General features: G+C 38.1%; 1 protein-coding gene across 3 annotated transcripts in view; it reads left to right on the forward strand.

Annotated features, from left to right (window-relative positions):
* The window catches only part of MACROD2 (mono-ADP ribosylhydrolase 2), a 1992245-nt gene that overhangs the window by 1963865 nt on the left and 16361 nt on the right, over positions 1-12019 (forward strand). For all 3 annotated transcript variants that reach the window (XM_060078113.1, XM_060078114.1, XM_060078115.1), the window contains 2 exons: positions 8125-8202; positions 11291-11359. In XM_060078113.1, coding sequence (XP_059934096.1) covers positions 8125-8202; positions 11291-11352 — 140 coding nt within the window. In that variant the 3' untranslated portion in view covers positions 11353-11359. The remainder of the gene's footprint in view (positions 1-8124; positions 8203-11290; positions 11360-12019) is intronic.

Below are 12019 nucleotides of genomic sequence, written 5' to 3' on the forward strand. Positions count from 1 at the left end.
ATGAATAATACCAAAGAGGAGGAAACATGTGATAAATTCTTGAATGATACAGAGAAGTGATTCAGCTAAGTTTTTATGCTTAAATATCCTTGATTAAGAGACATCAAGAAGTAGATATTAAATTTGTTTCTCTCAGCCAAAAAAATATTAATCAAGCATTTATTATAGTCAATCATGATCTCTTTTGATCCTCAAATGTTGTGAGGGAGATATCATTGCCTCCATCTATAAGTGACAAAACTGAGACTCTGAATGTGAACGAGACCTATCCAAGATTGCAGAGATGCCAGAGCTTGGATTTGAAACCAGCTGTGCCCAACTCCAGAGAGCTACGCTCCATCTCCTTTCACTAATGTTGAGCTTCCCACAAAGGTGGCCAGAAACGGACAGTCCTGAGGTTCAGTATCTATCATGAGTAACAGAAAAGGGAGTTACAAAAAGCAAAACAAAGGCGTATTCAAAGGAGAGAAGGAATTTGTAGAGGCTGGATTTGTGGTTTGTTGTGTGTCATTTGTTGTAGAGAAGGTGGGTAGTAATCTTTGTTAAATGCTGCCTGGTTTATTTTGCCTCCCTTCACTTTGGATGAATTTTCCTAGGAGTAGTGTTTGTTTATCCTTTGCACCCTTACATATTATCACAAAACACCTGGATATGAAACCTAGTTGCTACTCAAGCAGCTATGTGAATGGATAAGCCCATGCCATTACCAAGGACTGGAATTTTTTTCTTGAGGTTAAATATATTTAGTTTATCGCTGTTGGAACCACATCACTAAGTGGAGTCGCACCACTGACTTTTACAATCATTTTAAATAGTGTTGGTGCCTTGATTGTAAAGAGCAGTTTGTGGGGAAGTATCATAACAATACAAAGACTCAACTTCTCTTCAAGTCCTGTCTTCTCATTGACACTCTGTTCTTGCTCCGTAAGTTGGTCTTTGATCGCCTTTGGTTTAGTTGCACTTGGATTCTACACCTAGAAAGTGAACTTGGCACTCTAGGATAAAGTAAGGTCTAATGGAGCTCATCTCCCCTAACAATCAGTTGCTTAAAAAGAACATAAATTGATGTTTATGCATGTGGAATAATTGCTTTCCTCCATTTGAGCTTGGAAGTTAAATATACGTGACAAACGCCTTAAACTCTGTGACCAGTTTTCTTCCATTTTAATACCATTGTGAAGGCAACAGAGTTTAGCCTGTTAAGGGACGTCTCATCTGTATACATCAACTTGGCATTTCTCAACATTTCATACAGATACCATTTGTTGTCCTGAAACCACACTCCTTCTTGGATGGGGCTTCAACCCAGCCAAAAGTCAGACTGGAACCTGAACCCAGGATCCCTGACTAGGAGGGGACTCAAACCCATTGTCTTTTCATTGAAACCACTCACCTGGTATCAGGACTTACTGAAGCTCATGTTCTTTAGTCTCGATGCAGAAAGAATTCGGCGTGAGGCAAAGTGATAGGCAAAGAATGAGTTTATTAGCATAGGACGCTTGTGAGAGATATAAGTGGGCAGGCAAGGGAGTGCAGCCCCGAGAACAAAGAGGGCTACATTTTTATAATCAGAGGGAAGGTGGGGGAAGACCACCTTCTCCCTCATTTTTGGGGAGATGTCAAGGTTTACATCATTAGTTCCTCCTTTGACCCTATGTGGTCTGACCGGGACTGTCACTGAGCTATTTTAATCATATGTATATTAGCAAAAGGGTGATGACATATACTAAAATATGGTAATTCATCTCAGGTTTCAGTATAATGTCCCCTTTCACCTAGTTTCTTTTCCCTTTCACTTATATTCCTGTCTTGACTACATGCAGAAATGCAAGTCTTCAAGGACCATTTACTCCCTGACTTCATGTAACAAGATTCAGACCCCATATCTATTGTCTTGTATTTTAACTATCAGGATTTGTGGCTTGAATGTGCCTGGTCTTCCTTCAAGGTAGTGTAGATTGTTGCTAGGTTACTAGATTTTTTCTTGAGTGGTCATTCATTAGCTTACAGTAGTCTCCCAAACTCCCTTAACATTCCCTCTGTCTTTAACCCCCCTAGTGGGATTTTTTAACTAACTATTTAAGTATCCTACTCTATCCCTATCAGTTCTGTAGATGATTTTAGGTGATATCAAAATTAACCTATTTATTTATTCACACATATTTATTATCATGTGTGAAAAAATTAGGCACAAATTAAGCCCACAGTTTTATAGCTATGATTGCTATGGGACAAAATTAAGAAGCAATGTTAGGCCTGAGTCAATTAAAAACATTATTAAGCATTAGTTGTCACCACAGTAATGCTGCATAACAAGCCATCTTCAATTTCAGAGGCTTAGGACAACAATCATCCATTCTTTTGTTCAGAGGGGATCAACCACATCTAGTCTGGGCCAGGAAGGATGTCAGGCTGTGAGTTGAGTTCAGGTCTTATCCTCCTTAGATCAGCTGTTCCCTAAAGCATGTTCTTCTTGGGGCAAACCCCAACTGTACAAATGCATTTCAAACCTCTGTTTGACTCACTTTTGCTAATATTCCATTAGCCAAAGCAAATTCCATGACCAAGCCCAATGTTAGGGAACAGTGAAGTCAACTCCTGTAGGGATGGAAGACAGGAAGTGAGCCTTTTGAAACAATTACCTAATCCATTACATTAATAGTAAAGTTGGAACATAGATATGGCAAAAGTCAAGATGGTTCAAGAATGCTTGCTTTGGTTCAACACCACTTTAATTCAATACAATTGAATCCAGACAGGCCCTGCTTTCTATAGCTGTCATGATACCTATGCAACTACACATTCTGAGAAATATAATTATTTGTAATTCTATTTGTTGCATGGAGTTTGTCCACACAAATCTCAAAAGAAAAACTTGGAGACTCTTCTAACTTCTCTCCATGTTTATGTATTTAAAAATCTGGTTAATTGTATTCTAGATGCATTTCAGTATCTCTTCTTTGTGATGAGACTTGCTTCATTTTATTATTTTTTATGTAATGCAACTGACCTACAAAAGGTTATCATAATCAAGACTTTGAAGAGGACAGTTGAGGTTGGTAATTGAAAATGAAAATGGTACTGTCTGTCCCAGACTCTTTCTATTTCAGCATCTTTTATCTCCTGCTAGAAGCCCTGAAATGTACCTCATTTGTGTTCCAAGCAGCAGCAATCAAAATGAGGGAAGGACAGGCAAACTGAAATAAATAGGCTCTAGAGGCAATTTTTGTTTTGATCAGATTCTATTGTCTGTGTGAAATGGCATCATTTCTCTGGGGCACTCAGATGCATTGCCCAGCAGGGGAGAAACCGTTAGGATAATAACAGTTCCACACACATCAGAGTAATAAGTATCTGTTGTTCTTCTCTCCCTCTTTCCAAATACACCCCCCCACACACACACTTGCACATGCATACACATATACACATGCATATTCACATAAGCATGCCATTGCACACATACATAGTCATATATTCATACCACATGTGCATGTATCATGCACACTCATGATATTAAATAAATGAATAATGTCTACCAAACATACCATTAGGGTCTTCAAAAGCGGACCTAAGAGACCTCTGCTCAAGAACACGGCAATATATAGAGCTATAACTATGATTTCTCTTTTCATCTCTGTCATGGATCTCAAAACCTGCCATTACATCTCATGCTAATCTGTGCCAATATGGTGGCATAACCTGAGATTTCTCAAACAATGTACTATATTTTAAAATAATGAGGTTGAAAAAACAAAACATAAGGCAAACAACTTAAATATTTACTGTCTGATTTGCCTTTTGGGTTTTGTTTTCTTCAACTTCTTTTTTCCTCTCTTGCCCAGCTCTTAAAAGTGTTTTGTATGCTCCTTCATTTTCATTGAGCATTATTATATTGACTAGCATCCTGTCTATTAGCTAGAAAGTTCTCTGAGATGTCAGAGAGGTATCTCTATAATAATATCACCAGGGTTATTACCATTGAGAGTAATGACTTTGAAAGAGATTTCCTGGAAGAATCAGCTACAGGTACCCTAGATCCCATCACAAACAATGACCCCAAGGAGAAAGTCAAAGAAGTAGTGATTAAATAGTGTTAGGTCAATTAACTTTCCTTCCATAGTAATCATATCTTATGAAATATAACAGTTATGTTGTATGTTAATAAGTTCTGATGGTGTCCAAGGAGTTAGAACATATTATAGTTATTTTTATAGTGAAAAAGCCAAGGCTTTTAAATACTATGAGATTTGGTAAAAGTCATTGAAATTAAGTGACCAGCCAGGATATTCTCTTTTATGACATGTCTGTGTCTTGCCCCTTTTCTGTTGGGTTCCTTGTCTTTTCTATGTTATATTGTCTTCTTTATATATTAGTACAAGAGTCCTTTGTGAGATATATATTATATATATGTGTGGTGGTTTTTTTTGTGTGTGTATATACACACACACAAATGGTAAATATCTTCTACTCTGGTTTACTTTGCACTCTCTTAATGATGTGTTTTGATAAAATAATGATGCTAATTTAAATGTTCTCCAGATTATTTGCATAATGGTCAGTGTTTTGTAACTGTGTAAGAAATTTTTGCCTAATGATATAAAGGTCTTTTTCCATGTTACCTTTCAAATTTAGTTCTATAATCTACCTGGAATTTATATTTTCATATAGTGAAAATCCTTCAGTGTAGGTCTACTGTTTTTCCCCCTGAACAAATTCTATTTTTTCCCTGAAAATATTTTATTTCAAATTGGAAGTTTGAAAGAAGATTTTGCTAGGTATGAAATTTTATGTTAGTGATATTTTCTTTAACTGATTTGAAGATATCATTACATTATCTCTGGATTCCGTGATTTTTATTGAGATGTCATCTATAATTCCTATTGTTTCTATTTTGAAGTTAATGGGTCTTTACTCCTAAATATATATATTTTTTCTTTAACCTTGATTTTCTGCAGGTTTACACTGATTGGCCTGAATAAGGTTTGCTTTGCATTAATTTTGCTTGGGTATCATAATACTCTTAAAGCAGTGGCTTGATATTTTCCATTCAGTTTGGGAAATTATCAGCCATTATCTTTTAAAATATTGCTTTTGCCCCATTACATATAGGATATACACTATCTCATATGTCTGCTAATTCTTTTCATCTGTATTTTATTCTTTATATTTTCTTCTAACTTAGCTTTCAGTTTGTAAATTCCTTCTTCAGCTGTGTCTAATTGCCACCAAATCCACCTATTGAATTCTAAACTTCAATTATTATATAATTTTCAGTTCTAGAATTTACATCTGACTTTTTTATTTAGTGTCTAGTCCAGTTAAACTTCTTTGCCATGAGAATTCTCCCTCTTGTCACCCAATTCTTAAACACATTAACCATATTTTAAAGTTGTATCTACAAACAGATCTCTAACATGTCTCTATAAACATATAGAGTAGCTCTTGGTTTTCAATGATCCATTCTTGTTCCTCAGGAATGACTGGTAATTTTTTATTGAATGCTGGACACTCTGTGTGAAAAACTGTAGAGATAACTTGAGCCTCTGGGTGGCCTTATTCCAGAGAGGATTTATTTTTGTTTCTGAAAGGCTGGTAGGATTGAGTAGAACACTGAACTCTAATCAGAGATTAAATTGATCAAAAGTAGGCCTTCAATTTGTTTTAAGAACTGGTCCATTTCAAGTTCATTGCCCCCCAAGTATAACCCATAGAAAACTCAAGGTACTTATCAGAGCACCTCTTCTTTGGTGGGCCCTGACCTATAAGTTTTTCCCCCTCTCCCCCAAGATCTCATTAAAAAACATCTGAAGGCTCTGTTAGACTTCTTTGTGTGTGGAATGTCAGGTTCACCATTTTTTACCTCCTCCAGCTTCTGCTGCATTATTGGCTCTCTCATGCCTTAATTTCCTCAAATAATCTGTTCAGTGTTTCTAGCTGTTCTTGGTGGGAGTATTATTCTACAGTATGATAGTCTACTTTAGGCAGAAATCCCTTTCTCTAGTTGTGGTGTGCGGGCTTCTCATTGCACTGGCTTCTCTTGTTGTGGAGCACGGGCTGTAGGTGTGCGGGCTTCAGTAGTGGCTTGCGGACGCTAGAGCGCAGGCTCAGTAGTTGTGGCACACGGGGTTAGTTGCTCTGTGGCATGTGGGATCTTTCCAGACCAGGGCTTGAATCTGTGTCCCCTGCATTGGCAGGCAGCTTCTTAACCACTGCACAACCAGAGAAACCCTCTCAGTGTAATTTTAATTTGCATTTTTTTTCATTAGTAGCAAAGTGAATCATATTTTCACACAACTACAGGCCATTCTTATTTTTTTAATTAACTTCCTGTTAGATTTCTTGCCCAATTTTCTATCCAATTGTCAATCTTGTTTGTTTAGAAGTACCTTATAGATCAAAGATATTAACCCTGTCTATGATAAAAGGTATAAATAATTTTCCTCAACTGGTAATATTTCTTTTTTTAAACATTTCTTATGGTGGCTTTTCCACCCATAAGTTTGTGTTTATATAAAGTCAAAAAGTTCCATTTTTTCTAACTACTTCTGTTTTGAGGCATACTAGCAAAGACTTCCTGCTCCCAAGCTTAGAAAACTCCATCAGTAGTTTCTTCTGTAATTGTGTCTGTAAGGAACGTGTTGATGAGCAATTGAAAAATGGTCTGTTTTCTAGAATTGACAGAGTGACAAAAGATATGACATGGTTAAGTTCAGCTGGTAGTTTCAAGTTTTGTTTTCGTTTTCCCAACCTCATCCTTAGGAACTAGTGAAACGAACTCATGGGCACAGTCACTTTCATGTTGTCCTTGTAGGACTTGGGTATCCATGAGTCATGTTTCCTTATGTTATCCCCTTCCTGACTTTTCTCATCCACTCTCATGTCATCAACAATGTAACATTATTCTACATGGACATCTCCCAAATTCCCACATGTCTAATTCTCAGTTTTCTTCCTCAGCATTAGATGCAAAACTTGTTTCGCATCTCCACTTAAATGACTCTCTACACCTCCCTTCACTTTGTTTGTTTTATATATTGTCAAGTACTGACCTTCCTACCTTCCATCCACCCAGGCTCAAAGATTAGTCACCTTACTGCTTGATTCTCAGCTTCAGTAAATCATTACCAAGAGTACAAGTTAAAGGTATCTTTCTTTGAAGAGATTATACACTGGATCTTTCCTAGCCTTGCTTCATCCTAACAGAAAGGTCAAATTGAACCTACTCTGGACTCAACAGGTATTCGTGTAATGAAACTGAATTTAATCTTTTGTTTAAAAAAAGTACAGAAATAATAAGAACTTTGAAGTTATGGACTCGTGTAGTACTTTCTATATTTCTATTTTCAAATGCCCTGGCTCTTCAAGCTGTGAAAACATAATAGATATTTAACTAAGAAGTAAGAGATTATCGTCCTTTCGACTATCTGTACATTTTCTCACAATAAGAAATATGGATGTTAACTAGACTTATTATAGTGATCATTTTTTCTATATGTACAAATATCGGATCAAGAAAAACAGTCTCCTTACAACTACATTTAAGCATGTTATATAGCTTCAGCCACAGCAAGTGATGACAAGCCTTATGAAACTGTAAATAGAGAACAATGACAACAGAAATTAACTAAAGACAGGATTCTCAGCAATCCAAAATGGCAGCATCTGAGGTCTTCTAGGGGAGCAACTGAGCCCTTCATTTGTGTTTAAACTTCACTGCCAGGAGAATGAATCTTTCAGCTTTCAGGCATGCCTGAGGCAAAATAGGTTTTCTTTTTTCATTCTCTTCAAAGTTTAAGCTACATAAACTCACACACAAATTTCCCCAAATTCAACTTGTGGGTGGTTCTGATTAAACCAAGTTTTGCTGCTTTCATGCTACCAGCGTTCTAATTTGAGACATTGTGCATGTATGTATGTGATTATCTCACACATTAGAATTTAGAACATGACAGCACTAAAGTATTCAAGCAACTCGACCTACTATTTGCTCCTTTAAGCTTTTCTGAAAAAGTTGTTCAATCCCAGGAGTATTTTTAAACTTAGGAGGGCAATGGAGGGTGACAGAACAATTGGCAGTCAGGCTGTTCTAATTCTCTATTCATCAAGGACTACCTTCTTTTTCAGCTCAAGGCGAGGACACACCTAGCGTTCCTGTGAAAAGCGAAGGCTCTGGTGACACAGAAAATTCTACAAGTCCTGATGGTAAGTTTCTGAGCTATTTGAGTCACACAAACTACAAATCTGGCACATTTTCTCTGTGTCATCTAGGATTAAGGGAGCTGTCTATGCTATGAGTCAACATATTCAGTTTGAACAAGGTAAAGTTCAAAAACCATTTTCTACTGGGAACTAACAAAATTGGCAGCCTTTTGAAAAAAACAGCATGGGCCTCAGTTTAATCTTACTTCCCAATACCGAGGAAACAGTGGGTAATTCCAAGGCTAAACTGAAGCCTAGCTGGTGAACTTTATGGAAACACTCAGCAAGCACTCAGCATTCAGAGGAGCCCTGGCTTGAGTTTGGCCTAAGGTTATTCTTGGACCTTCATCACTTCACTTCACTGTATCACACATCAGATGGCTTGGCCAAAAACGCAGTGAGTCTTTAAAAGTACTTTTTAAATAAATTTACAAAAACGTTCTTTTAGTCACATCTCACTTTGAAGGCATCTAGAAATTGTGAGCCTCAGGAATATTACAGCCTTGCCCCTGTACAATGATACTGGAAACGCTTTGACCCTTTGAAATATCATCATTTAGAAAAACTATTTGAGCACACATGATTTCTAAATATTTAATTCCACTTGCCCACAGAGCTTAAGAGAACCAGAATTATTGTTCAGTGATCAACTGTTTATATATATATATTGTTGTTTGGGTTATTTCAGCCAGGAAAACAAAGCCAATTAGTTTGAGTTGATAATGACCTTGGGAAAATTTCAGCCACTGGTAGACGTTACTTGGTGGTTTTAAATGGTTTCCTATACCATGCATTCCACCCTGCTACAAGGCTTGCCTTCACCTAATTGCCTCCCTTAATTATAAGCCCTTCTGCACCAGCTGATTTTTTAATTAAGTATTTTTTTAATTTTTTTAAAAAATGTATACAATTTTTTAAAGGTCACTTTCCATTTAGAGTTATTACAAAACATTGGCTATATTCCCCATGTTCTACAATACATCTTTAAGCCTATCATACACCCAATACAAACTGATTTTTTTTTTTAACCCCTGGGCCTGCTTTATCTAGGGGAATAATGTTGTCAAACCCCAGATTCGTCCATTAAAAGCCACCCCATGTTGGTGATCCTCAGCTGAATGAAACCCGCCCCCGCCTTGCTGTGACACTATAGGCATGGTTCTTCACTAGTTCTCTGCAAAGCAGGTTCCAAAGAATACCAGGTCCATGCAATGCTCAATAAATAAAGGGAGATAAATGTGGGAAATGCTGAGTTCTAGTCCTCGCTGGGAGATTTGCCATGCACATTCCAGGCTTTCCAAAGTCTCCGCTGTAAAGAAACTTCTTAACATAATTTAACATTGCTTTTCCCAAACTTATTTGATCATGAAACGCTTTTCATACTAACACTTATTAGGTTTTGGTTGTGGAACTAGGGACCCTTGGGCTGGAGAAAGGAACACTCACCCATATTTTTGTAGACCAGGATAGAAAGTGCATTCATTATTCTTCTTTTAGAGGTACACTTCCTGTAACTGGCCAGTTTATACCTGGGGTAAAGAATGGGCTCACCCATCATTAGAAACCAAGGCTAGTTTGCAGGAGGAACAAAGAGACCTGATTTTAAAACCTTCCTCCTTGAGAGAGAGTTGGGTGGGCTGCCACCCCATGACATTCCCTCTTTCAAGTCTCTTTGGAATGTGAGATCCAGCACCTGCCACTGTTTTTTTGAACATGAAAACTTGATTAAAGTAAAAGAGATTTTTGGGCTTCCCTGGTGGCGCAGTGGTTGAGAGTCTGCCTGCCGACGCAGGGGACACGGGTTCGTGCCCCGGTCTGGGAAGATCCCACATGCCGCGGAGCGGCTGGGCCCGTGAGCCGTGGCCACTGAGCCTGCGCGTCTGGAGCCTGTGCTCCGCAACAGGAGAGACCACAACAGTGAGAGACCGGCGTACCGCAAAAAAAAAAAAAAAAAGTAAAATAGATTTGGATTGTTGCTTTTGTTCCAACAAATGAAGACTATCCAAATGAGAACAAACAGGTTACTTATTCAGAGCTTACCAAAGCATGGGTGTCACACAGCCATTATCACTTGTGTTTGGCCAACTCAAAGGCAGGGAGGGAAGTGGGGAACTTCTAACAAGAGGGAAGACTTCAAGCATCCTTGATTGGAGGTTGCTGGTAAGGGGAAGCTGCACTTGGGCTAACTAGAAGTGGCTGATTGGTTTAGGAACATATTTGGCTTTCCCTGGCTGGTCCTGTGTTGGGAGCATGGAGTAAAATACAGGAAAGCTGGCAGTCACTGACCAAGTCCTGACCATTCTGAGCTGCTTGCTACAAAGGTTTGAAGTCAGAATTCTGTTGTTAGGTTTGGCCTAGCTATTGTTCATCTGTATAAGTCTTGCAGTTTACAATATGGGCTTTGATGCTTTAAAAATACCAATCTACCCTTGAAAATTTCCAGTGTCTGCTATGCCTGCTCTGGGCTCCTTCTAGACAATGGTACTATTAATTAACTGTGTGTGCTATTTGTATGCAAATGCTTACATAGAACACACGGTAAAGTAAAAGCACACGTTTTATCATTGCTGTGCGATCTGGTTAGATGTTTTGCTTTTCTATTTCATGGTGGCCACTGCCAGTGCACCCACGGGCAAGTTTACATACAGTGTCAGTTTTGAATTTCAAAATTGAAGACGTGGCAAACCAAGCAGGCCTACTGGCATTGCTGTTTTAGAGGGAGCTGCTTACCTCTCTGCATGTCGATGATCTGGTTTGCTTTGTTTCCTCTTTATTTTCTGAGACATCTATTAAGGCCTTTGAATTTACCTAAGGATGGTAATAAATACACACAAAATATCAACCCAAAAATGTGGTATGAAATGACAACTCAGCTCCTACAGTTTAGTAAAGAAGCAACTCTGCCCTCCCCATCCCCCCACAAGTAAAAATCTATGAGTGGTCCCCAAATCTTGAATGAATGAAAACAAACTGAAAGAAGTATAAGATGATAGGAAATCAGGAATGTAACAATTCACAGGCCATTTTAATATGTTGAAGAGATTTGGGTTTAACAAACCTTTAACCTTTTTCTTTTCCTTTCTGGTTCCAGTTGAAATGAGTAATCAGGTTGACAGTGTAAATGACCCAACAGAGAGTCAGCAAGAAGATTAACTAATAGGTAAGTTGCCTCTGTTATAAGATTTTCAATTGATTAAATGGGCCAGTCATAGAAACTGTTTGTAAAAGGCATGTTGGATTCCCCTCAGTTCTATCCAGTCCCATGGATAGAACTTTTAAACGTTTATAAGTTCAGCCTCAGGCTAAACTTTTAAAATATTTATACTAAATAACATATTGTAAGAAACTTACCATCTTTAAAGGAAAAAGATAAGCTACAGCATATCCAGATCATGCAATACCCTGGTTTTCTGAGCTTTGATGACAAGAAAAAAAATTTTCCATGCATCTCACTTCCTGGCTTCCTGGAGTGATCAAATTATTTCAGCAACCCCAAGCTGATTCTGAAGCATTGCTTTTCCAGAAGTTACCTGCTGAGTTGTTTAGTATATCTGTTGTTAAGCCTAACACTAAACTTTGCCCTGAACAATGTGAAAGGCATTTGAGTGTATTTGGGCTGATAGAAACCTGCCTTATGTCCCGTCCTCTCACACCACTACCTGTGGACCTGCGCCTCTACACAAAGGTTTGTTGAGCTGAATGAGCCTCAGGGAATTCCATGGGAACAAAAATGGGGCCAGATGATGTTTAGGAGTTTTTCCAGACCAACATTCTAAATCACTCAGCCAAGACTGAAGTATATCTAGAATAATGAGTGGTC

This window comes from Mesoplodon densirostris, chromosome 16, assembly GCF_025265405.1.
Source record: "Mesoplodon densirostris isolate mMesDen1 chromosome 16, mMesDen1 primary haplotype, whole genome shotgun sequence".
In the NCBI taxonomy this organism is placed as follows: domain Eukaryota; kingdom Metazoa; phylum Chordata; class Mammalia; order Artiodactyla; family Ziphiidae; genus Mesoplodon; species Mesoplodon densirostris.